Genomic DNA, 27,935 nt, shown 5'->3' with positions numbered 1-27,935 from the left:
CCACAGACGCCTAACCCCTAGCCCAGCTCCGGTTCCCACTGCACGTGGGAGCAAGGCGTGTGGCAGTGCGTTCACGTCCAGGCTCTCCTCTGCTAGCGTCTCCATCCTTACCTCGCAGGGCCACCCTTCTGGGACAGAAGGACTGGGGAAAGGGGACGCCACTCATCACCCCAGGAAAGCCTAGTCGCTGCACCTCTGCCCAAGCCCCAAGCCGCACCCCCTTTTGGGCACCTTCCCGCCCCACCAGGAACCCCCGAAGCACCAGCAGCACTTTACCCACATGGTGCCCACCCAGTGCCTGAGGTCTGGCCGAGAGCCTAGGGCGCCCGGGATGTGTGGGGGGGAACCCGCCTGGTGTTTCTGTCCACGGCGGAAGCGTGCACACGAGCCCTGGGCTGGTGTGTGTTGAGGACAAGCAGGTGACTGAGGCGACAGCTGAGAATGTGGCAAGGCCAGCACTGTGGGTCACTGAGATGTGATTGCCTGGCTGGCCCCAACACCAGGTCAGTGTCCCGCGGCCCTAGCCAAGGCCCAGAAGGGGGTAAGTCCTCACCCCTCAGCCTGGGTCGGGAGAGGCCAAGGTAGCCCCGTGCCTGCACCTGTGCTGCAGGCCACACAGGCTCAGCCGTGGCCCCTGGGGTCTGCAGACAGGTCCGAGGTCACAGTATGACCCCCATGTCTGCACACAGTCTGTGCCCTGCTCTCCTTCGGCTGTACCTCCTGAGATCTGTGCCCTGCCTGCCCCTATACCCACTCTGCTCCTGCCTCTGCGGCTTCCTGCGTGGAGGTTTGTCCTGGTGCATGTGAGGATTGGGGTCTGGGAGTGGGGTAGCTGGGGACACCCTCCCCTGAGGCCCCCTGTAGGGAGGGCTGTGCTTTCTGAGAGGGGCTGGGGGCGGGGGAGAACTTCTCCAGGATGAGGTTCTGCTGGCTGTGGATGATAGAGGCCACAGTGTCCCCCCTAAACTGCACTGGTCCTGCCCACCCAACTGAGGCCTGGGATATGATCTCTGTTGGCCATCTTGGCCTGGCCAGCCTAGCAGAGGGTGTGTGTGTGTGAGAGAGAGAGAAGAGGAGGAGAGGAGAGGGGGACAGACGGAGGTGGGTTTGCATCCCAGCTCCTTCCTGGATCTCATCTACCCTACATCTGTGGCTCCAGTGGGTCTGGGAACCTCTCTGCCTGGGCCTACCTGCTCAGGCAGCTCCCAGCACGTCCCATCCCTGGCTCACGGGGCCTGCGTGGCCTCCCTGCTAATGGAGAAGCACTGGGTGTCACGTGAAGCTGCCTCTTGGGCAGCAGAAGCTTGAGGAGATGGTGTGCTGAAGCGAGGGGCTCAGGACAGGAGTTGAGAGGTCGCATGCCGCAGCGAGGGACCCTGGCGCAGGGCTGGGGGCCTTCACAGCCCCCCCCTTAGCCGGGGAGGCGTGTGACTGCAAAGCCCTCCTGGACTGACCTCAGGGGCTCCCTCAAGGCGGAGCCACGGCCCTGCTGTGGCCCAGCTGCCACGCCATCATCCAGTGGCGCTGGGATGGTCAGAAAGTGACCCCACGCACGCCGGCAGCCCTGCTCCTCTTCTCTAGACACTACCCAGGGGGCCCCGCTGACACGCAGGGACAGGGCCCCATCCAGACTGCTGACAGCCACTCTGGTCACCTCAGCCAGCCCGGGGGGTGACCACAGGGGACCGCCTGTAACTGGGAGCTAGCATCTTGAGGCACAGCCTCCTGCCTGGAGAGCGCTGCACCTTCCAGCAGCTTCTACGACACACCAGTGCCATGTTGCCTGCGCCCCATCCCCAGGCCTGGCCAGCCCAGACCTGCCCTCCCCAGGCCCGCTTACCAGCTCTGCCCCAGGCGCCCAGGTCCCCAGCGGCCCGCTTGCCTCTGCCTGTCCGGCCTCCCTCCCTCGGCTGCCGGGCGGTCTCAACAGCTTGCTAAAGAGATGCCTAAAATAGCGCCCAGCACAAGTGCTTGCACTCCACAACAGGTGTGTTACTAAGTTAGACCGCACACGTGTCCCCGGCTGAGGTCTGGGGCACATGCCTGCCCCCCGGCTCACAGCTTCAGGCTGGGGAGGGAACCCAACAGGCAGCCCTTCGGTCGAACCTCTCCCTGCTAAGTGGCTCTGGACAGCTCCCAGGGGCTGGACCACCACTGCCACTGCAGCGAGCCACCATTCAGAATAATGGCAGCAAAGGGGACAACACACATGACACCATTATCATGCTATCGGGCTGCGGCGTCTCCTCACTCCTAGAGCCCCGGGGTCTTGAGAGCCGCACCTGGGCTGTGCAGCCACCTGGCTCTGTTCAGAAACCAGAACGTGGTGGCATTTGTTCAAGGGAGCCTTGGTCTCTGTCACATGGGGTGACGGCCACCTCGGGGCTATCACTGGGGTGGTATTACCCACTAGTGGCTGAGGCCCGTGAGACCCTGCACCACGTGTCGCAGCCATGGCCCTCTCAGCCCATCTGACCCAGCATCCTTAGCATTGATACAGTGACCTCGTCCCTTGTAGGCAGGGAAACGGAGGCCCCGGCAGCTGTGCCTATCCAGTGCCACGCGGGCAGGGTTAGGAGCTGGGGCCTGCCCTTCGATGGGCCCCTCTGTCCTCACAGCTCTGGGACGGCCCCTGGGGGAGACGGTCCACCCGTGGGCAGCCAGTGTCGGGCAGCTCAGGCCCTCTCGTTTCTAAGAGGGCCGGGAGCCCAGGGATAGAGCTGAGGCAGTGAACTGCGGCCATGGCCTCCCTGCGGTGTTTGTTATTTTACTTACAGAGACAGACCATGGACCACTTTAAGCAGCCATGAACACGGCCATGGGGCAGAGAGGTCGCCGGCCCGTCCTCACCATCTGTAAGCAAAATAAGAAGAACACGCCGTCAGGAAGGCACGGTGCTGCGCACCCAGGCCGAGACTCAGACAACATGTGGCTAGTCCACTTCTATGCCAGCCCGGGGCTGCCTTGCTCTCAAAAGGCCTCACCTCTGAGGGACCAGGGGCCCAAGCTCCAGTGGAGCCTGGCCACCTGAGGGCTCCCCCTGGGTAACGGAGCACGGGTAGGGTCCCGACTGCTCGCAGTGTTCCAGGTCTCGGCCTGCAGCCTCCTGACCGGCTCTCCAGTCAGTGGCGGTTTCAACTCCAAGCCTGATTTGTGGCCTAGGGCGGCCATGGGGCAGGAAAACCACAGTCCTGGAGTTGAGGGTCAAGGTCAGTGTCTCGGCTTGGCTGATGGCTCTGGCAGGAATCTGCAGTCGGCAGCAGAGGCCTGGGCCAGGCCGCTGCCAGGCCTAGGGCGCCGAGAGCCAGCAGCTCTCAGGATCCTGGGTCAGGGTCAGCTCTGAGGACATCTCGGGGAAGGCAGAGCTCGCGGGATGCGTCCCCAGCCCTGTGTAATGGCAAGAGGAGGTTCACTGCTGGCTCTGGGCTTCCTGCTCTGAAAGTGGGGCTGGAACTCCTCGTGGAAATGTGGCCCTCAGGTCCTGGGGGGGTGAAGGACTGGGCCCCTGAGCTGCAACTACACCAGCACCCTCCCATGTCCGTGGCCTTGAGAGTGCAAAGCCTGGAGGGTCCCTGCAGACCCCAGCACACCCACCAGGGGCAGCCATTCTCCAGACCAGGGCTTCCAGCATGTGGGTGCTGGCTAAGGGAACAGCAGGCTGGAGGAGGTGGGCCTCCAGCCGTCCTTCTCAGAGTTCATGACCAGCCCGGCAGCTGCTCTGACGTCCGCTTGGAGCTTTGAACATCTGATTCCATGGTTTCAGGCAGTGCCCCAAAACAACCTGCCTGCCCTCCTCTGGCACCCCAGATGGGCAGCTACTGCCTCCTCTGGCCCGGGTTGTGGGATTTACTGCTATCAGCATAGGTCAGTGGAGTGCCCCTCTCATCAGCCAGAGGACCAGGCGGTGGCTGTCCGCTGCTCATGCCCAGGTGAGGACCATCCTGGCAGAGGGAAGGGTGATCCTGGCCACCCAGTTACCGTTGAGGATAAAGAGGGGGAGAAGGCACGGTCACCACCAGCCTAGAAGGACTGGCCATGCCCAGACCGGGGACCCATGTTGGAAGACCTCTGCCCTCATGTACTCACAGGCCACTAAGGACAGAGTTGTGCTTGTTGGAGGTGTGGCCAGGGGTTCACATTTCAGCTTTGGTCATGCACCTGACTCATGCGAATCTCATAGGAACATGCAACTTCTGTCATACACCTGCCATGCCCCAGAATCCCCTGCCACACACCTGCCATGCCCCAGAGTCCCCTGCCACACACCTGCCATGCCCCAGAGTCCCCTGCCACACACCTGCCATGCCCCAGAGTCCCCTGCCACACACCTGCCATGCCCCAGAGTCCCCTGCCACACACCTGCCATGCCCCAGAGTCCCCTGCCACACACCTGCCATGCCCCAGAGTCCCCTGCCACACACCTGCCATGCCCCAGAGTCCCCTGCCACACACCTGCCATGCCCCAGAGTCCCCTGCCACACACCTGCCATGCCCCAGAGTCCCCTGCCACACACCTGCCATGCCCCAGAGTCCCCTGCCACACACCTGCCATGCCCCAGAGTCCCCTGCCACACACCTGCCATGCCCCAGCAGCCCCTGCCACACACCTGCCATGCCCCAGAGTCCCCTGCCACACACCTGCCATGCCCCAGCAGCCCCTGCCACACACCTGCCATGCCCCAGAGTCCCCTGCCACACACCTGCCATGCCCCAGCGTCTCCTTCCATGCCCCAGCGTCCCCTTCCATGCCCCAGCAGCCCCTGCCATATACCAGGTCTGCCCCAGTGGCCCTTCCACACACTAGGTGTGCCTCCTGCCAGGCCAAGTGGCCCCTGTCATTCACTAGCCATGGCCCCTGCTAAGAAGTGGGTATGCTCCAGCAGCCTGGCTCCAGGTGCCTGGAGTACCTGGCACAGGTGGTGTCACTTCTATCAAGGATTGGGACAGTGGCCTACAGATGGCACCCTGCAGACAGCAATGCGGTGTTTCTGGGCCTGATCTGCTCCCTGCCCCACAGCCAGGCCTGACTCCAGCAAGGGATACCCCACCCCCAGGAGGCCACGGCCAGCCTGGGCAGGGGCAGAAGCCCCTTCCACACCCAGGAAAAAGGGACTGAGGAAGCACCGAGTCCTGTGAGACAGAGACCGCAAGACTCTTCTGGGAGCGGCCCTTGATTTAGGTTAGATGATGGGGAAGGTCCTCAGACATGCAGTTCTGAATGCTGGCTCAGGTTCCCCCATGTGTCTGGGGGAATGCAGCACACTCAGTCCACACCAGCCCAATCCTGGCGTCTCTTCCTAGCCACTTGGGATCCCAGAGTTCCAAAGAAAAGGAGCCCTGAGGGTGCTGCTGCCCTGCTCAGTCCCCCCAGAATCCCAAGCACTGTGCATGCCCACCTCTGCCTAGGGCTGAGGGGGTAGTGGGGGCACCTACACGCGAGCCTCCTCCTGCCAAGCCTGCCTGGACACACTGGCGGCAGCTGCTTCGTGTTCGGTTCTGCACCGACCCTCACGGCTCCCCACCCACCCTCACTGTCCCCCCATCAGCACAGCTCCCCAGCAACCTTCACAGTCCGCCGAGGCCTGGCTGTGGGGTCCTAGGCTGAACCTTCCCAGTCTGAGTTGCCACTGGGCTGCTCTGCTCTGACCTTGGGGACCTCTGTCCCTCTCAGCTCATGCTCCTTCTGCACTAGTTCTGTCCTGGGCACGAGGAGGCCATCCCTGTACCTCCAAAGGGTGGCAAGTGTCACAGTGTCATGGCGTGACTCCCTGGGTGCTGAGGTTAGAGCATCTGTTCCCTTCCAATGACTGTGCGGCAGGAACCATGACCAGCTCCCCTTCCCAGGAGGACCCCAGGCCACAGAGGGGAAGGAGCGCCCCACAACCGCAGCTCGAGCAGGTCCCCTGCCTTGGCTGCCGGGGCCAGAGCCACTCACGTGTGTGGGGTGTGAAGGAGGGTGGGCGGGTGGCTCCCTGGGCCGTGGCAGGCGGCGGGGGTGGCATGTTGGGGGGTGTGGATCGGGGCTGCGTCTTCACCTCAGCTGGGGAGTCGGGCATCGCGGCAGCTTTCTCCTTCCTGTCCTCTGTGAAGAGAGTCAGAGAGGCAGCTGGAGGCAGAGCGGGCCAGGTCACACCTGGTTCCCGTCAGCCCACTGCAGGTTTGGGGCCAAGGCTTCTGAGGTCCAAGTGGGCTCTGGCCCCAGCACCTCCCTGTCCCGTGGAAGCCCCAGGCCCCGCGCCAGGAGCTGATTTCCACGGCAGGTGGTGCCGGTCAGAGCTGAGCTGTCAGGTGGGATCAGGTGGCCCTGGCCCAGCTGGCTTTCTGTAGAACCAGGAGCAGCTGGGCACCCTTGAGGCCCTCGGGCCCAGGACAGGAGAAGCTGCATCTCCACGGTCAGTGCTGGGCACTGTCAGGGCAGGAGGGGGTCCTGGGCAGTGGGTCCTCCATGTTGGGCAACACTGGGGTTTAAGCTCCAGGCCCTGAGTTTTCTAGGCAGGCAGTCTGCCACCTGGGCCACAACCCAGAGAACCTGTCTTCTGACCACTTGGATTAGAACCTGCCCAACTCCAGGGCGGGGTGGGGATTTTAGGGGTCCTGGGCCTGGCCCCTAAAGTGTGGCCACAGTGACAGTTAAGCCAGGCCCTCAAGTCTGAGAAGCTCTGCTCCAGGTTAGGTAAGTGGACAGACGGCAAGGAGATGACCACAGCCAGGTAGAGCAAGGACTGGGTGAACCAGAGCTTGCCCAGGGCCGTTCCAGGGCCGCAGGCCTGTTCCAGAGCTTGCCCAGGGCCGTTCCAGGGCCGCAGGCCTGCTCCAGAGCTTGCCCAGGACATTCCTTGCAGGGGAGGTGCTGTGAGCCCCGGGGCGCCCCCTTTTGTCCTGCGTTAGGGTCAGGCTCAGGCAGCACGGAGCTGGGCGCGTCCCATGGCCCAGCTCTTAGGTGTTAACCACAGGGCTCAGCGTGGCATGGCCCACGTCCTCCCGCTGGTGGGGGAACAAAGGAGATGGACTCAAAGTTTCTGCCTGGGGGCCATTGCCGTGTAACTGTGGGTTACACGGTAACTTCCCATTCTCCCTATCCCTCTCCACTCCTGGAGCACACCGTCAACACAACGCAGACACCACCTGACCCCACTCACTGGTTCCAGAGAGAGGGAAGCTCAGAGACATGGAGGGTGCGTCCAGTGTCTCACCCCAGTGCAGAGCCAGTCCCTGCCCTATTGTGCCCACTGGAAGGGGCTGAGTTGGGAGCAGCCAGTGTCCAGAAGCCACCCAGGCTGTGGCACCTGCTGTCCCCAGCAGAAGCTCCCCCCACCCTCCACCCCCCAGTCTGCCACACCCGGGCTCTCCCCTCCCTCGCCTGTCCTAAAGCTGATGGCCAAGCACACGTGTGGCTGCAGCTGTGAGGACCTGTCAGCGCCAGGCCTGTCTGCAGGGATGGCGGCCAGTCACTGGGGACAACCAAAGAAGGCAAGCGTGGCTGTCTGCCCCTGTGGGGAGCAGGCGGGCCTTGGCAGCCCTTCACTTGTCCAGGCTGCCCTTGGGCCAGGGGCAGGAGGGACAGGCCTGGGAAGGTGTGGGCATCTTAAAGGCTAGGCAGGCCGAGGTTACAGGCCCGGGGCACGGGGCACTCTACTCTGGAACCCTTCCACGGCAGGCTTATCTTGGCCCTGAGAACTGAACAAAACAAGCAAATGAAGACACATCCCAGAGTGGGCGTGAGGTGAGAGACACATGGCTAGGCCAGCGGCCGGCACTGGCCACCGTCAGGCTGGTTCAATGGCCAGGCCACTGGCAGGCTAACCAATGCTGTAACTGGTGTACCACCCCCCCAGGCAATGCTTCTGGGGTGTCACGCCACGTGCACCTCACTCCAGTCCAGACACAGACGCGAGGGAGCTACTCTCCGCTGTGCTGCGTGAGTGGTGGGCGCTGCCTACTGCACCATGTTTATCTTGAGGGCACACACACACACAACCAGGGCTTGAACATCGGGCCCGGGCTCTGTCCCTGAGCTTTTTACACCGAGGGCTGGTGTTCTACCATTTGAGCCACAGTTCCACTCTGCCTTTTTTTTCTGATTAATTTGGACATAGGAGTTTCATGGATCTTCTTGCCTGGGCTGGCTTCAAATCACAGGCCTCAGCTCTCAGCCTCCTGAGCAGGTAGGATGAGCCCGAGCCCCTGGTGCCAGGACACATGAGGTGCAGCTCATTCAGCCCTCGTGGACGGCTGTGACGCTGACGGCACGGTCAATGCATTGCAGGGATGGTCAGGCATGGAGGGTGGCACAGGGGCAGGTGGGCGGCGACGGGGTGAAGTCCTTACCCACGCAGGGCACTGGACCCACCGAGGAAGCGGAGCAGGGCTTGGGCCCCCTCAGAGGGCAGGGTGTGGGCTGGGCTGGGCTGGGGGATGCACTTCTGGTTTGGGAGGCCGCGGGGGGCTGGGAGACGTGTTGGGGGGCACGGGGGTGGGCTCCATGAGTAGACAGCTAGAGCCACCGAGGGCTCTGCCCAGCTGCCCAGCCACACTTGGCAGCCCAGCTCTGCCCCCACTCCCAGCTGCCCCAGCCAGCCAGGGCTCAGGACTTGCAAGGTGGCTCGCAGCCCTCCCCAGCTTGGAGTGACATTATGGTCCCTGCCTGGACACTTCGGGGGTGCCGGCCACCCCCAGGCTTGTGAGGTCAGGAAGCCCTTATTAATGTGGGAAAGAGCATTGTCCTGGCAGGCCCAGGCCACCGCCCCCAGCCCCCTGAGGCAGAGATGGCCTTGCCTCTTGTCCATCTCGTAGCCAGGCCGCGTCCCCCACTGGCCCCTGGGACCTCCTGCAGCTGGCCTGCCTGGGAGTCTGAGGGGTGGGTGCTGCCCCTAGTTCTGTCCCCTCGTGAGGTGTCTGGCAAGCATCCACCTGGCTGTTCCCTCACTGTGCTGTCCCTCAGGGCTGACAGTAGGCCCTGCCTACCCTGCCTCAGGACCAGACCCACGCTCTCCTACCCTTGACCTCAGGAGCCGTGTGCGGTGCTGGAGTGGGATCCCTGAAGTTGCCCCCCCCCCCACATGCTGGTGAGCATCTCAGGGACCAAGGCGCAGCTCCAGGTCTGCCACTGTCGTCCTGGCCCCTTCCCAGGACTCAGGGCCCTTCCCAGACCCTGGGGACCCACACTCTCCAGACACGGTCCAGCTCCCAGCCAAGGGCCAGGCCAGCCACAGGGGTCGCTGCTCTCCAAGGCCGGAGGAGCTGGTGGGAAAGGACACAGACTCTGGGACAGGCCACACCATCCATGCCTGTCCCTGTCCTCTGTGGCCCCAGGCCCTCTCCAGCTGGGAACTGGCCACAGGTCAGCGGCCAAGAGTGAGCCCTGGGTGTACCCTAACCCTGCGGCAGTGCCAGGCCCACAGCAGGCGCTCAGCAAGTAGTGGGCGGGAGCACGAGAACCCAGAGACGCTTCCCCACAGAGGACCGCCCCGACCTGTGCCCTGCCCGAGCTACCACTTTCTTTAAGGACTGGGGAGGGGCAGGACCCGCCTGGTGTCCTGCGACCTCGCTCAGTACCCTCGCCCTCAGCCACCAACCCAGTAGACCATTCAGCACGTGCTATGGTGGCCAGAAAGGACACAGGGCATTCTCCAAGGCTGCCCTGTGGGGCATCCCCGTCCCTCAGCTGCTACGATCTCACTGCCTCCCCCACCATCTGCTGAGGAAGATCTCTCCTACTTTACAGATGAAGAAACTGAGGCCCAGACAGGCATCACTACCCAAGTGCTGTGTTGGCCCCTCTTCTTCCCTCCGCCTCAAGGTCCAAGTCCACCATGTCCCCTCTTTCTTTTGCAATCATTCCAATCCCCCCCTTGTGGCACTCTGGGCTTGGCATACCTGCCAAGCCGTCAGCATAGCCTGTTAGCATGTACCCACCAGTGCAACCCCTACCTCCTCCAGCCCACCAACCATCAGCTCCAGCATGGCCCCACACCTACCCACCAGTGCAACCCCTACCTCCTCCAGCCCACCAACCATCAGCTCCAGCATGGCCCCACACCTACCCACCAGTGCAACCCCTACCTCCTCCAGCCCACCAACCATAGCTCCAGCATGGCCCCACACCTACCCACCAGTGTAACCCCTTCCTCCTCCAGCCCACCAACCATCAGCTCCAGCATGGCCCCACACCTACCCACCACTGCAACCCCTACCTCCTCCAGCCCATCAACCATCAGCTCCAGCATGGCCCCACACCTACCCACCAGTACAACCCCTACCTCCTCCAGCCCACCAACCATCAGCTCCAGCATGGCCCCACACCTACCCACCACTGCAACCCCTACCTCCTCCAGCCCATCAACCATCAGCTTCAGCATGGCCCCACACCTACCCACCAGTGCAACCCCTTCCTCCTCTAGCCCACCAACCATCAGCTCCAGCATGGCCCCACACCTACCCACCACTGCAACCCCTACCTCCTCCAGCCCACCAACCATCAGCTCCAGCATGGCCCCACACCTACCCACCAGTGCAACCCCTTCCTCCTCCAGCCACCAACCATCAGCTCCAGCATGGCCCCACACCTACCCACCAGTGCAACCCCTTCCTCCTCCAGCCCATCAACCATCAGCTCCAGCATGGCCCCACACCTACCCACCAGTGTAACCCCTTCCTCCTCCAGCCCATCAACCATCAGCTCCAGCATGGCCCCACACCTACCCACCAGTGTAACCCCTACCTCCTCCAGCCCACCAACCATCAGCTCCAGCATGGCCCCACACCTACCCACCACTGCAACCCCTACCTACTCCAGCCCATCAAACATCAGCTCCAGCATGGCCCCACACCTACCCACCAGTACAACCCCTACCTCCTCCAGCCCACCAACCATCAGCTCCAGCATGGCCCCACACCTACCCACCAGTGCAACCCCTACCTCCTCCAGCCCACCAACCATCAGCTCCAGCATGGCCCCACACCTACCCACCAGTGTAACCCCTTCTTCCTCCAGCCCATCAACCATCAGCTTCAGCATGGCCCCACACCTACCCACCAGTGCAACCCCTACCTACTCCAGCCCATCAAACATCAGCTCCAGCATGGCCCCACACCTACCCACCAGTGCAACCCCTACCTCCTCCAGCCCACCAACCATCAGCTCCAGCATGGCCCCACACCTACCCACCAGTGCAACCCCTACCTACTCCAGCCCATCAAACATCAGCTCCAGCATGGCCCCACACCTACCCACCAGTGCAACCCCTACCTCCTCCAGCCCACCAACCATCAGCTCCAGCATGGCCCCACACCTACCCACCAGTGTAACCCCTTCCTCCTCCAGCCCATCAACCATCAGCTTCAGCATGGCCCCACACCTACCCACCAGTGCAACCCCTACCTCCTCCAGCCCACCAACCATCAGCTCCAGCATGGCCCCACACCTACCCACCACTGCAACCCCTACCTCCTCCAGCCCACCAACCATCAGCTCCAGCATGGCCCCACACCTACCCACCACTGCAACCCCTACCTACTCCAGCCCATCAAACATCAGCTCCAGCATGGCCCCACACCTACCCACCAGTGCAACCCCTACCTCCTCCAGCCCACCAACCATCAGCTCCAGCATGGCCCCACACCTACCCACCAGTGTAACCCCTTCCTCCTCCAGCCCATCAACCATCAGCTTCAGCATGGCCCCACACCTACCCACCAGTGCAACCCCTACCTCCTCCAGCCCACCAACCATCAGCTCCAGCATGGCCCCACACCTACCCACCACTGCAACCCCTACCTCCTCCAGCCCACCAACCATCAGCTCCAGCATGGCCCCACACCTACCCACCAGTGCAACCCCTACCTACTCCAGCCACCAACCATCAGCTCCAGCATGGCCCCACACCTACCCACCAGTGCAACCCCTACCTCCTCCAGCCCACCAACCATCAGCTCCAGCATGGCCCCACACCTACCCACCAGTGCAACCCCTACCTCCTCCAGCCCACCAACCATCAGCTCCAGCATGGCCCCACACCTACCCACCACTGCAACCCCTACCTCCTCCAGCCCACCAACCATAGCTCCAGCATGGCCCCACACCTACCCACCAGTGCAACCCCTACCTCCTCCAGCCCACCAACCATCAGCTCCAGCATGGCCCCACACCTACCCACCAGTGCAACCCCTTCCTCCTCTAGCCCACCAACCATCAGCTCTAGCCTGGCCCTGTGGCTGTGCTTCGCCCCAGCACTGCAGGAAAGGAGAGGCACAGAAACCGAAGAGAACATAGCTCCCCAGGACTGCTTGGCATCAGTGTTCTGACGCTCCGTAGCCACCAAGGTATCCCTGCTATTATTTATGAACTCATTCATCCATCCATCCATCCATCCATCCATCCATCCATCCATCCATCTATGCAGCCCTCATGCACCCAAATACCCATCCTATCAATCCATCCATCCATTTACGTCATCTACATACTCACCCACTTGTCCTCGAACCCTACCAGACCCAAAGTCTAACCCCTAACCCCCTCACAAGCTGCAGGCCAAATGCAAACAAATGTTCCCTTCCACAACGTAAGCAAAGCACAACTTGGGTGAGCATAGGTGAAAAAGGTGTCACACAAAGCAGTGCAAGCAAAGTCACATAGGCTTCAGGGAGTCCTGCAGGACTCTCTGGACACGATGGGGACATTGTCCTCTGGATAGCCACTGCTTCCTGACCGGTGGGGACCCCTCCTTCAACACGGGACCCGCAAGCCTTGCAGGGGACACACAGCCTGGATGCCGGGACCTTGTTGGGCTTTCTGGCTTTCTAGCCCTAAGATGAGACCTTGATGCTGCAAGATGGGCGCTGGCTGCTGTGCGGCACAGGGAAGTGCTCTGGGGATGGGTGTGGCCAGCCCCATGGCGGACACATGCACAGGGCTTGCAGAGCTTCCTGCATGGGTCCTCCCTGCCAAACAGCTGTGGGGCCTGTCCCAGGGCTTGGCTCTGGGGAGATTCCTCTTCTGGACTCCATGGTCCAGCCACAATTTCTGGAGTCCTGGGGGTGGGGATGGTTTGTGGAGTCTGGACCCATTTTTTCCAAGCCAGACAGACTTCAGGGCACCATATCCGTGGAGCCCTCCTTCTGTGCAGGAGGCCTAAATCAGAGGGAACAGGCCAGGACCTCCAGCCAGGAGTCACTTCTCAGAAGACTTAGGCTGGGGTCCTCTCTGGGGTCCCGGCCACATGAGGAGCCCCAAGGCTCCCTCTGGTGGCCTGGTCTGATGGGGCCGTGCCCCTCTCACTCTGCCCCAGGGAGGCCGGGACTGGGTGCAGCCCTAACAAGCCCCAGGTGCCTGCAGCAGTGGCTTCCACATCTGGTTTCCATCTGGCCTCCACCGAGATGAACAAGGAATGATACAAAACTAACGGAGCAGTATTTCCTCCACACTGGTCAGGCGGCGTCCCTGCCTGCCTCCCGTGGACTCGGAGCCGAGGCCAGATTCCGCCCGCCCAGCCCGTCCCTGTCCTCGGAGGCCTGGCCTAGAGCAGGCCACTCCCGTGCCCGTTAACTCGAAATCTACCCCTGCCCCTGGCGCAGGACCACCTGGGAGGGTTCAGAATCCCGGGGCCTGTGGACAGGGACGATGACAAGCACTTGTTTCCATGGCAACAGCGCACGCCTTTCCCACAGTGTGACTGTGGATGATTCTGGACACTCTGAGGTGTTAGGAGTTGAGCCAGTGACCACAAAGGGCTTAGTATTCTCAGCACCGCTGCGAGAGGCCAGGGCTGTCCTCACTCTCCGGTGTGGGCCCGGCATGAAGGCCCCTCACACAGACCCAACCTCTCCTCCTCATCCAGACCAGAGGAAATGCATCTGACCGCTCCACCCTAGAGCAAAGCCAAGCTCATCCAAGAAAGAACCAGGGGACAACAGCATTTGAGGGTGGACCTGAGGCTTCCCTCCATGCCTTCTGGCTCTGGCTAGGCCAGCCACACCGGCTGCCGTTCAGTTCTCCTCAGCGTTGTCCTGACTTCCCCGGGGCCTCTGTGCCTGCAGGGACACTCACACCTATCTCTGCGTGGCGTCTCCTCATCATTCAGGGCTCCTCCCCAGTCCTCCCCAGAGACATCTCCAGCCCTCCACTTCTTTCCATACTGCACTCTCATCTTCTTCAGGGACCTCTCAGCAGCCAAGTCGCCATCCTCGCTGGTCACCCTGTCAATGGCCTCTCCTCTAAGGCACAGCCCTGACCCTCAGAGAAGGCTCACCAACCAGCCCAGCCGGCGGTTTCGTCTGAGTGCAGTAGGGGACAGAAGGCTCCTCGCTCTTGTCCTGTGGCAAGGGCTCCGTGCACGCTGGGCTTGGCTACGTCCTATGGAAGCCTAGCATCACCTTTGCGGATCTACACACCCAAGGCCTCTGGCACCACTGTCGAGGGAGAGGCAGAGCTGGGAGATGTACCCGGCATGGCTGGAGAAGAGAGCCATGGTGCACACAGATGCTCGCCAGAAAGGATGCTCAGCACAGCACTGCTTACGAGAGGGTCAGGGGAGACCTCCCCAGGGTCTGGGCCTTAACCTGACACTGTGCGTAGAGTCCCACTGGAAGCCCACCCTGGTTGGCACGGGCTGGCCTGGACACTCACCCAGAGCAGTGACGTTCTCCACAGAGAACTTCTGTGGCTCTGTTCCTCCAGATCAGACAATGAGAATATCCACGAGACACTAGCCTAGAAACTACCGGGACAGCCAGGCGCGGTGGCTCACGCCTGTCATCCTAGCTTCTCAGGAGGCTGAGATCTGAGGATCGCAGTTCAGAGCCGGCCCAGGCACTGAAGTCTGTGAGACTCTTATCTCCAATTAATCACCAGAAAATCAGAAGACTGCTGGGGCTCAAGGGGTGGGGCAGGAGCCCTGAGCTGAAGAGCTCAGGGACAGAGTCCAGGTCCACAGTTCAAGTCCCACGACTGACAAAAAGTAAAACTACCGGGATCTACCGGGAGGCCCAAAGGGCTGGAAGAACAGGTGAAGTATGGCATATCCACACAGGGAATCTTACAGCAGTGACAACAACCAGGAACAGCATGGGACCTCTTCACACTCACGCCCCAGAGTCTGCTTGCTGTGACACACATGCTCTCATGGAGGGTGGTCTTGGGGGGCCTGGGGTCCAGCCAGGTGGTGTCTGTTGAGCTGCTTCCTTTGGGAGCTGTGTGGCTTGCACTGCAGTTGTCCCTTTACTCAGGAATACATCACAGAGTACCGTGTGCCAGTAGGGAAAGGGAGCCAGAGCAGAAGTCCCGTGGGCACCGAGTGTGTGGCTTCCTGAGGACGTGACGTGGTGGGAAGGGGCACCCGGCAACTGCCGCGTGCCCCCAGCCAGGCGGCAGTCACCACTGCTCCTCTCCTGCCTGCCTTTCCGAGTAAGATTCATGCTTTGGCTTGGCTGCAGAGCTCGAAGCGACAACTCCAGATGTTCTGGCCTCAGGCCCGGGAGGGCAGAGCTCCCAGGACCCGGGGCTGGCCAGAGTGAAAATGCAAGGGCGGGCAGGAAGCTCGGAGTGGCTCGAATGAAAACCTTCCACGCTCTGCAAATGGAATCCAGATGTCCAGGGTCTGTTCCCCTGTCGCTGGCGCTCAAAGGAAGCACATGCCTCCCAGCTGCTGGGGCTGTGCAGCCCAAAACCCCCCTGAGAGCCAAGGGGGAAGGGCCGAGAGGAGGATCCAGCAGACACTGGGCCCAGCCCTCTAGAAGCTGTGGGGCATCACACAGGACCCCGGGAAGCCACTGCCTGCAGACTGGCACAAGTTGCTGAGCATGAACAGCGGAGATGACAAAGGGCTAGGAATACCCGGGTAGGGGGACAGCGGGTATGGGCTGGTGAGGAGGCAGGGAAGGGGCAGGGTGATGGATGGGAGGTGGAGGGATGGAGGATGGGGGTAGATGGAGGTGGAGGGATGGAGGATGGGGGGTAGATGGGAGGTGGAGGGGTGGAGGATGGGGGGTAGATGGGAGGTGGAGGGATGGAGGATGGGAGGTGGAGGGGTGGAGGATGGGGGGTAGATGGGAGGTGGAGGGATGGAGGATGGGAGGTGGAGGGGTGGAGGATGGGGGGTAGATGGGAGGTGGAGGGATGGAGGATGGAGGTAGATGGAGGTGGAGGGGTGGAGGATGGGGGGTAGATGGGAGGTGGAGGGTGGAGGATGGGGGGTAGATGGGGTCGTGTGCGCTGACCCCCGTGCTCTGTGTGGATGTACTGAGGACAGGCGTGTGTAGAGGAGTGCACGTGTGTGTGTACAGGTGATGCACTCATCACCGTGAATGTTCGTGTGTGTGACTGCATGTGTTCATGCTCCCGTGTACTGCACGTGCACACACACACGTGTGAGTCCACATGTATACGCGTTCACACATGAACCTTAATGTGTGCTTGCACTCATCATGTCCACACATGTCCACACGTGAGGTATGCACACATGTGCAGGAGTGCACCATGTTGATTGTGGAGTGCATGCAGGCATGATTTAACATGGGCATGGTGTGTGCTGTCCTTATGTGTCTCCTCTAGCTGCGTGCGTGTGTGGCCCTGGCCCTGGGGGGTATGTGTGGACAGCTTCAGGGGACCACAAGACACAGGGTTTCCTGGCTGCTGTGGAGAAGCTAACTCAGAGAGGCTCCTGGTGGGCCCAGGGCGCCTTCCCTCTGCCCCCTCTCCTGGTGGGCCCAGGGGCGCCTTCCCTCTGCCCCCTCTCCTGGTGGGCCCAGGGCGCCTTCCCTCTGCCCCCTCTCCTGGTGGGCCCAGGGGCGCCTTCCCTCTGCCCCCTCTCCTGGTGGGCCCAGGGGCGCCTTCCCTCTGCCCCCTCTCCTGGTGGGCCCAGGGCGCCTTCCCTCTGCCCCCTCTCCTGGTGGGCCCAGGGCGCCTTCCCTCAGAGCTTGCCCTGCTCAGGCAGTAGGCAGATGTCCAGACAGTTAACAAATGGTCCCATGCTCAGTAAACAGAATCATTATTGCTATTTTTTTTTAAAGAGAGTGGGAACAGCTGGAAGGAACCCCGGGCACTGCTGCTCCACTGCCACTGTCCTGAGAAAGGCCTGGATATGAATCCTTGGTGCCATATGAGCAGAGGACAAGCCTGGCATGAGGCGGATACAGCCCTTTACGGCTCCAGCGGGCCTGGCAGCAGGACTGTCCTCTGCCGGCAGCGAGGCACGGCCGACGGCTCCACCAAGCTCCGTGCTTTTAATTGTTTACAAAGCGCACATTGCTGCACATCACCTTGAGGCCCCCGGGGGACGATGCCAAAAATTAAAACAACACAACATGGCGCCACCTCCATGGATGCTAAGTAAGAGCCAGGGACTCCATCAACACTGAGAGTGCTTGAGAGAATTCCTGCCATGTCAGCAACACAGAGAACACACACATGGCACACGAGTGCACCCGTCCTTGGAGGCTGGGGGGCTGGCCATGTGCCCTGGGAGCTCCCTGTCCTCCAGGGGTCGCTCAGCTTGCGCTGACTTGTCCTCCAAGTCTCGCAGGCACTTCCCCGGCTGGAAGGTCCCTCCCTACCTTCCAAGCCTGTGGCTGTCGTTGACCTTCAACGTTAGCCCTGGATTCTGGAGAGGCCTGAAGGAGGGAGGCTTCGCCCGCCCGTGAAGGGAGGGCCGCACTCTCCACTCTGGAGTCCCAGCCTCGGGGCTGGGGTGGAGATGCCATCCTGAGCTAGGGTCGTCCAGGATGGGTTCCGGACCATTCCATCCTCTCCTCAGGGAACTGCCCCATTTGTAGGCCAAGGCCAGGCTCTCCCAGGCAGACTTGACAAAAGCCCCGGGGTCCCCAGGTCCCCAGCAGTGGGGCAAAGACCATTTCAAACATGTCACTCGCAGAGCCCTTTACTGACCCGCTCTGCAGGCGCGGTAGCTGAGGTGGGGGAGCCAGGCAGCCTGGCCCTGGGCCCGGTCCCCGCCGGGCAAGCCTTAAACACTCCAAAGGGAAAGGCACAGGGCACAGTGGCCCAACCCGTGCGGGCTAGGTGCTTCTGTGTGGATAAAATCCCGTTCACCTCTACTCTTCTGACAAAAACGCAGAAGCGCCTGGGTGTCACGCTGCCGCACGGCGCTGTCTGTCCATCCAGGACAGGGATGGAGGGATTTCCCAGCAGACCTGGCGCTCAGTAGAGCACTGCAGGCCCAGGCTGGGCGTGAGGGTGAGCAGGGGCTGCGTGTGGGAGACCTGCACCGTAAGTTGCACTTCACTTTGATTTCGGCCTCCACACGGGGTCTGTGGGTGGCCCCGAGACTCCCGGAAGCCTCCACACGGCGGTGGGAGGGAAGGGAGGCCTGCCTGCTGGCCTGGATCGCGGCTTGGCCCAGGCTGGGTGCTGCCCCTCCCTCTGGCTGCTCCCAGCCTGGCCCCTGGCCTCGCAGCCTCTGTCCCTGGGAAAGGGGTCATGTGGGGAGGTGTCATCCTAAGCAGGGGCCTGGGAACCAACACACCCTTTCTCTGATTTAAGGAAGCCCTGAAATAGATGCTTCCTCCTGGCGCGCCGGCGGGCGCCCTGCTCCCCTACTGCTTCAGCTCCTCTGGAAGAGGCCAGGGCCATGCAGGGGAGACCAGGCCATTTCCACTCTTCTTTTTAGGCAAGGGGAGGAAAAAAAATATATATATATATATTTTAAATGTGTTTTACAAGGCTGCCTTTGCCATTGTTTATGTAAACAGGTAAATTGTTTCCTGCCTCAATTAAAAACATCTGCCACATAAATGAATACCAATTAACTCATCCTGTTTTTAATTACTCTGTTAATTACACACAGGCAGCAGCAAGGATGGTGTGGAGCTGGGGCTCTGAGCACCCCGCCCCTCCCCCGTCTGGCAAGGATCCGAAATGTGTGTGGCTGTGATGGATCAGGGTGGCAGGGAGGTGGTGGCAGCCTGCCAGCCGGGATTTCCTGATCCGGCTGCCAAGTGGGCGTCTCTTCCCAGCATCTCCCTGGGTGGGGGTCCCAGCCGAGGGCCCGCGTGCCTTCCCATCCTGCTGGGTCCACAGCACGCGGCCCAAGTGCATCTCCCTCACCCCTCACTGGGGAGGCCACAGCCCAAGGGCTGGAGGTCCTGCGCTGTCCTGCCATGGCTGTCACCAGGGGCGGTGGCATCAGGGGTGGCCCAACAGGGCCTCTGGGTGCTCTAGACACCAGAACCTCGTACTAAGCACGGACTGAGTTCTAAGCACATACACGCACAGCAGATGCAGTACCGAGCATAGGCACAGCCATACAGGGCACGATGGCCCCAGGGCCAGAGTCAGGACCAGCCGACCCAGGCTGGACCCGGCAGCAGTGGCGAACTGGGTGGACCACACTGGGGTCCTGTCTTCCACACAGTCACCGTTCTGCCTGCAAGTGCTGGCAGTCCCAGGCAAAGACCACCCCAGAACCGTGCTCTGAGAACCGTGCTCCCCACCTGCACGACGGAGACGGCCATGAGAGCCCGCGCCGTCATGGTGTGTGGGCAGCCGGGGCCATGGCAGGGGCCTGAGCAGGACAGCCACCTTGGCCAAGCATGGATTCCACAAGGCACAGCCCAAGCTGAGGAGCGGGTGGAGATGAGGTTTGGGGGCCAGGGGTCAGGATGATCTTAGGAAGGGGTCCCCCGGGGTCAGGGCCAGGCCGGGTCAGCAGGGACAGAGGTGAGCTGAAGCCAGCTTGGGCAATGCAGGCCAGGCCTTGGGCTCAGCGCTCAGCCTGGCCTGGGTGATCTGCGGGGACACTGGAGCAGTGATGGCCCCTCCTGTGGAGGCCCAGCTGAGGGAGGCTCGGGGCCCTTTGCTCCGGTCACCCCCACAGGTGCACAGGAGCCACCTGCGGGCAGGATGGATGAGGTGGCCAAAGTGGGTGCTCGTCTTGCCTCCGGGCCAGGCCCTGCTGCCCGCTCCAGGACCCCAGACCCTACACGTGCAGGTGAGGCGATGGGGTGGGAATAGACAGTTAAAGCAGGGGCAGTCCTGGAAGGAACGAGGCTCACGGCTGCCCACGCAGTCTGCTCCGTGCCAGTGGAGACGGCCTCACCCCCGGAGGGAGTCTGCCTGGCGACCTGTCCCTCAGCGCGGCCACGACCTCTGGGTTCCCGAGTGAGGTGGACTGGACCCATGCAAGGCGGGGGGGGGCGTGCATTTCCTGCCCATCCGTGCGGTCCTCTCCACGTCCCCGTCTTGGGAAGGAGCCAGGCGGGCAGATGGGCTGGGCGCCGGCACTGGCGCTGCCACAGCTGGGGTGGCAGCTGCTCTGGGGGAGATGCAGAGCCAGCTCTGCCTCCCAAGCAGGAACCTTCTGGGTGTTTTGACTCATTCCACCAAATGGCCCCCTGGAGCCCCACGAGGGGTGAGGTGAGGCTTGCTCAGTCACAACAACCCGGGGAGGGGAGATCCTCTTTTCAGGAAGGGGACCTCTGGGCCATGGAAGAACTTCCCAGTCACAACTGGAGACACTGAGGCCAGGAAGGTCACAGAGCTACGGGAGCCACTGCGGGGCCTCAGGGAACCCACACGTACCAGGGAATCCCCTCCCCACATGGCATCGCTGTATCCCAGAGCCCAGAGCGGCGGCTACGCCAGCTGCTGCCCCCCCCCAGGGATTCTCAGGTTGGGGAGGGCAGAAGACCACAGTGTCTGCGGGTGAGACTGTGACAACGCCTTTGGGAGAGGCTGCAGGAGCTGGGAGGGACGGGCATTATGGACCTTCTTTTCTAGCGTTGTTTCTGGAAGGGAATGATTCCAGGTTGGAGATGGATGGCTCAGGGCAACCCAAGCTGTCTCCTGGGCCCGAATACCTCGCTGCCCCCCAAGTGAGACCCGGGGTCACAGAAGGCTGGGTGCAGATGTGGGGGCGGCAGACCGTGTGGAAGCAGACAGGGTAGCAGCTTGCAGGCTGGTCTAATGACCTCCGCAGGCAGCACAGGTCATCCCAGAGCCAGGGGTGACCACTCCGGCCAGATGCAGGCCTGAGGGTAAGTGGATGGACCCGCCTCTGCAGAGACAGGCACTAACCGAGAAGGGTCTACCCAGTGCCAGGGGAGAAGGACTGTGCAGCGCAGGCCAGGAGGGTGGGTGAACAGGGGTCACCAAGATGTGGCCTCTGAACAAGATCCACAGAAGAGGGCGGCAGGAGCCGTGCACACACACACACACTGGGAGAGAGCAGTCTAGGTGGCAGAATCAGCCGTGCCAAGGTCCCAAATGAGTGGTGGGCAGGACAGGCAGCACAGGGCCCACAGCAGCTTGAGGGGCTCCAGGAGCTCTGCCCAGCTCTCCTCTCGGAGGAGAGAAACCAGCCTTGAAGGGGCCCCTCTGGCTGTCCAGTAAAAATGACCTGTTGAGGGCAGGGGCAAGAGGGCCACACAGAGAGCCCAGCTCAAGCCAGGAGGGCTAGCAGGCAGGATGGGAGATCAGTGACGCCTGCGGATCAAATACAGTGACAGCTTGCAGGCTGACAAGGCCGCTGTCCAAACAACCTCCTGGGCCCTGGCAGTTGGCCCTCAGCCAGGGGAGCCCTGGGCCACACTCGCCACCTGGCCAGGCATTGAAGCTGTGGAAAGGGTCCCGGGGCTGTCCAAGCCTGGGACAAGCCAGTGACCACGAGACCCAGAACGTCCTCTTCTGGGTCCTGCCCTGGATCAGTGAAGACATACGCATGCAAGGTACAAGTGTCTGCAACCCGATTCACAGTGGTCAGAGGGGAAACCCTGGTGTCCACCAGCAGACGATGGGCACACAGAGGGCTGCCTGCCAGTCCACACACACCCCCCAAGAACACGCGGTGAGGTATTTACTTCCTGTGCTCCACACACATGCACGTGTGCATACAGTGGACGCAGACCTGCTGGGATGCTCCCAGGCCATGCTGCCTTTCCCACTTCAGCCAAGCCCACAGACACAGCAGCCACCGGGAGGTAGGAGCCCTGGAGAGGCGCCACCTCTGGCTTGAACTTGTACTGACAGTGCGGCTGTCCTGGCTAGCTGTGGGGTCTCGGGAGAGCGAGGGCTGCAGAGTGAGAGGTGTCTCCTCCGCTAGACCTCCACCATGCAGAGGTACACACACAGCCACAGACCTCCCCTTTGTGCTGGGTCTGGACACTGCATGGCCTCCCCCACATCTCACAGAGATCTTCTGGGCTACAGGCCCTCCTCACGGTGGCTGAGGGCCCTGCCTTCCTCAGGACTCAGTGTGGAGCCCAGAGCCTTCCTGGTCCTTGAACTCAGAGCCTGGCTCTGCTTCTAAGCTTCTCCACTCAAGGCTGGTGCTCTACCACTTGAGCCATAGCACCACTTCTGGCTTTTTGGTAGTTAATTGGAGATAAGAGTCTTACGAACTTTTCGGACAGAGCTGGCTCTGAATCGTGACCCCCAGCTATCGGCTTCCTGCGTAGTTAGAATGGTAGGCGTGGGCCCACCAGCACCTGCTAACTAAACACGATCACTTCTGTATACATACTGAATCAAGTAAAATACACTGTAAAATGGCTACTGCTGGCCTCCCTTTCCCTTGCTGGGTGTGGGTGTGGTGAGGGTGTAGTCTGGGATGCCGGCAGCCAGGCTGCCCCTCTGTGCAGAGGCACAGGGAGGCAAGTGGTGGATGGAGAAGATGAGATCACCCACGGGGCTGGAGCAGGGGCCCTGGGGCAGGCGGGGGAGGGGGGCTGTGCCCTGGGCTCTGCACCAGCCTCTCCATCTGCACTGGGCTATCTCACCTCCCAGCACGAAGGCCCTTAGCTCAGAGACCAGGCAGAGGACAAGACTCAGGGGCTTTGCTCACAAAAGGCAAGTCCCCCAGGCAACATCCACTCTGCGCCTGATAGAGGCGCAAAGATAGAGGGCTGGGGCGGAGAGGAGCCGGGGAGATGATAGGAAGGGTTTGGCTGAGGCCCAGTACTGGTTGGTGGACACAGAAATACCAGTGTATGGGTGGTTAGAGCAGGCAGGGACCTCTCGCCTCTCCTCTGCCTGCTGTCCAGCACAAAACCTTTCGAAAGAACCAGAGCAGCTCTGCCAGGGCCATGTGCTGCAACAAACACCAGCCAAAAAGAGCCCAGCCCCCGGGCGCCTCCATCCATTCTGGCAGAGCCACAGCTCTCCCTGCTCAGGGGAGGATGTAGGCTGCTGAATGAGTGCCTGTGCCCACGGCAGGGGGCCCTAGGTGGCTTTAAAGCCAGCCCTTCCCCCTGGAGGGTTCTGCTTCAGCTCCGCTCTGGGGTAGGGTACCGAGCCCTGGGCCTGACTCCCGCTGGCCATCCTGAGGGTGGGAGAGGGGACACGGGCTCCAAATCCAGGTGGAGCTCAGATGTCTCCCTCCCAACTTTCTGAGGAAAGGAAAGGGGCTCCATATTTGGGGGCTATGCCTCTCTGACACCCCTACTCCCCACCCACGACAGGGGACGCTCCTAGACAGAGCAATTTCCTCTGCCAGATGGCTTCACCCTAATTCTCTCGGATGCCCCTGGAGTCAGAACTGAGATGAGGCCTCCTTCTGAGTACCACCTGTCACCCAACACCACTGGGGAAGTCGGGGGGGGGGAGCTCCTATTCCAGGCATGTCTAGGCCTATCTCCCATCTGGGCCTCCTCCACCCCCTCCAAGGACTCCTGTGTGGCCATTTCTTGCCTGAGTAAATACCCTGCCAGGTTCTGGCTGCAGCCTAGGGCTGTCCGGGAGGCTCTGAGCACCCCAGGCTCCCCTAAAGACAACCCAGCCCTGTGGGGCCAAGAGCAAGCATTGAGAGCGGGGGCAAAGCAAGGGGGGAGCTGGAGCCTGTGGGAAAGCCACAGGCAGTGCCACTGGCACTGTGGCCTGCAGAGGAAGCTTCCTGCTAACAGCTGAATTCATCTTTGGTTCCCTTCCCTGTGACACCAGGCCTACTGCGAGGTCCCACAGGTGACAGAAAACACAAGGCCGAACTTCTGTACTCCTGCCTTGAGAAACATGTTTCCTGCACAGCCAGGCCACACGGACGCTGCCCCAGCAGGTCCCTGCCAGCCTCCAGCTGGGAACTCCCTGTGAGGTCTGTCTGCAACATTAGAAGGGGCCAGCAGGAGCCCAGTGTCTACCCCCCCTCTGCACCCCACCCCACACGCCTCTCCCCAGAAGCCTGCACCACCTCCACTGCAGGGCTCCCCTGGGCCGGCCTGAGGCCCTACCAGCTCACATCTGTGCTCTTGGTGCAGGGCAGGCTGTCTGGAACACAGTTCTGCCCTTTGCCTGCTGCCACATGGAGTCTGCATCCGGGGTCCATGCCCAGGAACTGTGGGCGCATGAGGTTGCCAGGAGACTTGTGGGGGTCCATCCGGCATAGCCCAGCTGGCAAATACTCTTGTAGAAAGGAGCCCTGGTCCTTCTGGACCCTCTGATGGCCTCTATCATAACCCTGTCCTCAGATGGGCACTCGGGGGGGAGGTCCTCGGCATGGGTGGAATTTGCACTGCTCGAGCCAGACTTTAGTGGAAAAGTTCAACGACTGCCCAGCCTCTAGTGCACACAGGCTGCAGGGCAGGGTTGCTGGCCACACTGGAAAGCCGTGGATCTGAGCGCGGCAAGTGGGGCCACAGGGCAAGTCTGCACAGCCACCACAAGACTGAGATAAACAGGCAGGCGCTGACCCTGTGGAGGCCGGGCCTCTGCGAGTCTGACTGTCCTGGGCTGGTAGCATGTGACCCTCTGCACAGCATGGAGAAGCTGTTCAGACAACATTTGCTCAGGGACGGAAGGAGGGGCGGCAAGCACTCCCCGGGGCCAGGACACGTTTCCAGAGTTCAGGGCCTCGGAGGTGACATCACCCACCACAGACCCGCAGGTCTACTGAGAACAGGGACTGTCAGCTCAAAGAGCCAAGACAGGGTGTGTGAGTGACTGAGGATTGAACTCGGCCTTCTGCTGGCTAGGCAGATGCTGTCTTCCACTGAGCCCCAACTCCAGCCTCTTTTGCACCAGCTATTTCTGAGATAGGGTCTCACTGCCTGCCTGGTATACACCAGAATGTCCATTTATTAATTTTCTTTCTTTCCTTCTCCTTTTTTTTCTCTGTCTCTGTCTGTTTCTTGTGCCAGTCCTGGGCCTTGAACTCAGAGCCTGAGCACTGTCCTTGGGCTTTCTCAGGGCTAGTGCTCTACCACTTGAGCCACAGCACCACTTATGGCTTTTTCTGTGTGGTTCCAAGGAATGGAACCCAGGGCTTCTTGCGTGCTAGGCAGACACTTGACCACGAGGCCATGCTCCTGGCCCATGCGCCATCACTTTTTTTTTTTTTTTTGTGGGTCATGGGGCTTGAACTCCACCTGGGTGCTGTCCATGAGCTCTTCAGCTCAAGGCTACCACCCTACCCTTGAGCCAAGCCCCACTTCCTGTTTTCTAGACTTTAACTGGAGATAAGAGTCTCAGGTCTTTTTGTGCCCAGGCTGGCTTTGAACCTTGATCCTCAGATCTCAGCCTCCAGGGTAACTAGGATGACAGGCGAGAGCCACCGTGCCCAGCATGCTCTACCACTTTAAGTCACTGCTTCTGGCTTTTCAGTAGTTAAGAGGAGACAACAGCCTCACAGACTCTCCTGCCCAGGCCGGCTTTGCTCATGATCCTCAGATCTCGGCTTCCCAAGTAGCTAGGACCCAGCTGCTCTTCCTATTTTCTGCTTGCCAGTGTAGATGAGATGACAGGCCCGGGCCACATTTCCAGCTTCTTCCACGGAAGTGGAGTCCTGCAGGCTTTTCTGCCCGGGAGGCCGGAAAGGATCCGCAGAAGGTAAATGTGCACACTGGGTCCAGATAGTGGCTGAGAGAGGGTCTTGTGAACTCTTCTGCCAGACTGGCCTTGAACCCTGACCCTCCCAGTCTCAGCCTTCTACATAACTAGGATTACAGAGGGGCTAGGCACTGGCACCCAGCTTTCTAAAGGGTATGAACCACTCCCTCCCCAGCACGAGGAGGCGGCCTAGAGCCTGCATGCAGACAGGAAAAGGATCAGGTCTCCCAACTGCCCCTGCCAGGAAGGCTCCATGGCTGGTGACAGCTGTGCTTCACCTGCCTGTGGCAACTGAGGGGAGGGCCCCCATCTGTAACACTGACCTCTGCTCACCGGCAGCTGGCTCAGCTGCACTCAGGGGCTCTAAAGATGCTGAGTTGCAGGCCGGGAGTGTGGCCTGGTGGTAGAGTGCTTGCCTAGCGTGCACGAAGACCCAGGTTGGATTCTCAGTACCACACACATAGTAAAAAAAGCTGGAAGTGGTCTGTGGCTCAAGTGGTAGAGCTCTAGCCTTGAGAAAGCTCAAGGACAGTGCTTAGGCCCTGGGTTCATGCCCTAGGACTGGCAAAAAAAAAAGATGCTGAGTTGCTACCAGCCATGAAGACAAAAACACCAGGCACAAACAGTGGAGGCCGCATCTCAGGCTAGTGGTCATTCACCCCTGAGGTTCTCTTGGCATTGGACATAGGCAAAATTCCAGCTCCTTCACAGGTAACCCTGGGGACCTGGACAGGGCAGTGAGCAAGGGAGCCACTGTTTAAGAAGATCACGAGTGGGACAGGCAGACTCAGAGACCCCACCAGGACGCGACCAACTCTGTGCCTACTACATATCCACTCCTTTCCATGCTCAGGACTGCACACGTGTGTGTGTGTGTGTGTGTGTGTGTGTGTGTGTGTGTGTGTGCATGCACCTCCACACACACCAAAAGTGGTTCTCGCCTCCTGTCTGGGGAGGACGTTTAGATCAACTGAATTCACCCATCATCCTGCTACCCTGGAGCGTAGGAGACTGAGGATGAATCAGAACCCTCCCCCCAACTCATCCTGCTCACGGTGCAGTGGGGAGAGGGGAGGGGAGAGACCAGCTGGAGGCCCCAAGATGATTCCAGAAGGTGGTGGGAAATGCCTCGCCCTTGGCAGCCTCCCAGAGGGGCCTGGACCTCTTGGGTCACGCAGAGCAATGACCTGGCTTGCCAGTGTCTCCAGATCCTTTCATAGGAAGGAAAATCAATTTCTTCTACTCATGCAGAAACGAAAATAGGTGGAGCCAAATCAAAGACATTTCCTGGAGGTGGGAACTCAGTTATGTGGATAGCCAAGTGACAGAGGAAGAGCTCAGGACCTAAAGGTGGGTGGCCCTAAGTGGCCCCAGAGGGCCCTGGGGCAGGCCTGCAGGACTTGAGCTGGCCGGCCTCACATGTGGGAATAGCACAGCTCCAGCACTAGGCACCGTTCACGTGACCCTCCTCTCCCCCGTGAGAGGAGGGCTCCGACAGAACACTAGTCTCCATGTGCTCCCCTCCCTCCTGGGTCTGTCTGGCTCTGGGGGAGCCCTGAGTGCCACATCTGTTCCTTCTGCTCTCAGCTTTTCCTCTTTCTGCTTCCCTCTCAAGGCACAAGAGAGGCTGCACAGCCCGGCAAACAGTCCCAAAGAGCACGGCTTGGTGGGTGGCGCGGGGCTCAGAGCAGAGCCAGCCTAGCCAGCAGCTCTTTTTCCAGCCACAGCCACACAGGGCTCCTGCTGCTACCTCAGACGCTGGGTGTGGCTGGTGTGGCCCTCCAGCCTTCCAGGTGCAGCAGGAGACCCCTCCTCTCCCGCCCCCTCCCCTGCCCCCTCCCCACCCTGCAACCCGGGCAGGTGACACTGTGGCTCCCTCCGGGAGTCTGGGGTTGACAGGAGTCTCAGCAGCTTGTAGGCAATGCCAGGGGAAGCACTGGCCCCTCTGGATCCAGCCAGTCGGGCCTGGGAACCTCCCGTCTCAGAGTCCCCAGAGGAAGCGCACACCCAGACATGATGAAGCGGCATCCTGGCTGCAGTTACTCGATCAACTCCACAAACAAGAGTGAGCATTTATCAGGTTTCAAAGGAACCGTTTTCCTCTCTGGGCTCTGGGCAGCCAGTCCGCCTCACCCCAGATGGGGAGGGGATGCGGGGCTCCACACTCTGGTCTGCC

The 27,935-nt window shown here is 61.1% G+C and overlaps 1 protein-coding gene across 2 annotated transcripts in view; it reads right to left on the bottom strand.

Moving 5' to 3' along the window:
• Cbfa2t3 (CBFA2/RUNX1 partner transcriptional co-repressor 3) overlaps window positions 1-27,935 on the bottom strand; it is a 39,068-nt gene that overhangs the window by 9,140 nt on the left and 1,993 nt on the right. Inside the window, exons 1-3 of one of the 2 annotated variants that reach the window (XM_090357119.1) lie at window positions 14,624-14,696; window positions 5,936-6,082; window positions 2,776-2,853 (exon numbers count right to left, since the gene is read on the bottom strand). In XM_090357119.1, coding sequence (XP_090213245.1) covers window positions 2,776-2,853; window positions 5,936-6,056 — 199 coding nt within the window. In that variant the 5' untranslated portion in view covers window positions 6,057-6,082; window positions 14,624-14,696. Of the gene's footprint in view, window positions 1-2,775; window positions 2,854-5,935; window positions 6,083-14,623; window positions 14,697-27,935 lie in introns of those variants that run through there. The other variant, XM_090357120.1, reaches the window with a different exon arrangement.

This window comes from Megascapheus bottae, chromosome 24 (genome assembly GCF_031878675.1).
Source record: "Megascapheus bottae isolate mThoBot1 chromosome 24, mThoBot2.hap1, whole genome shotgun sequence".
Lineage (NCBI taxonomy): Eukaryota > Metazoa > Chordata > Mammalia > Rodentia > Geomyidae > Megascapheus > Megascapheus bottae.
The sequence above is the reverse complement of the archived record's forward strand: the minus strand, read 5'-3'. Positions and strand labels throughout refer to the sequence as shown.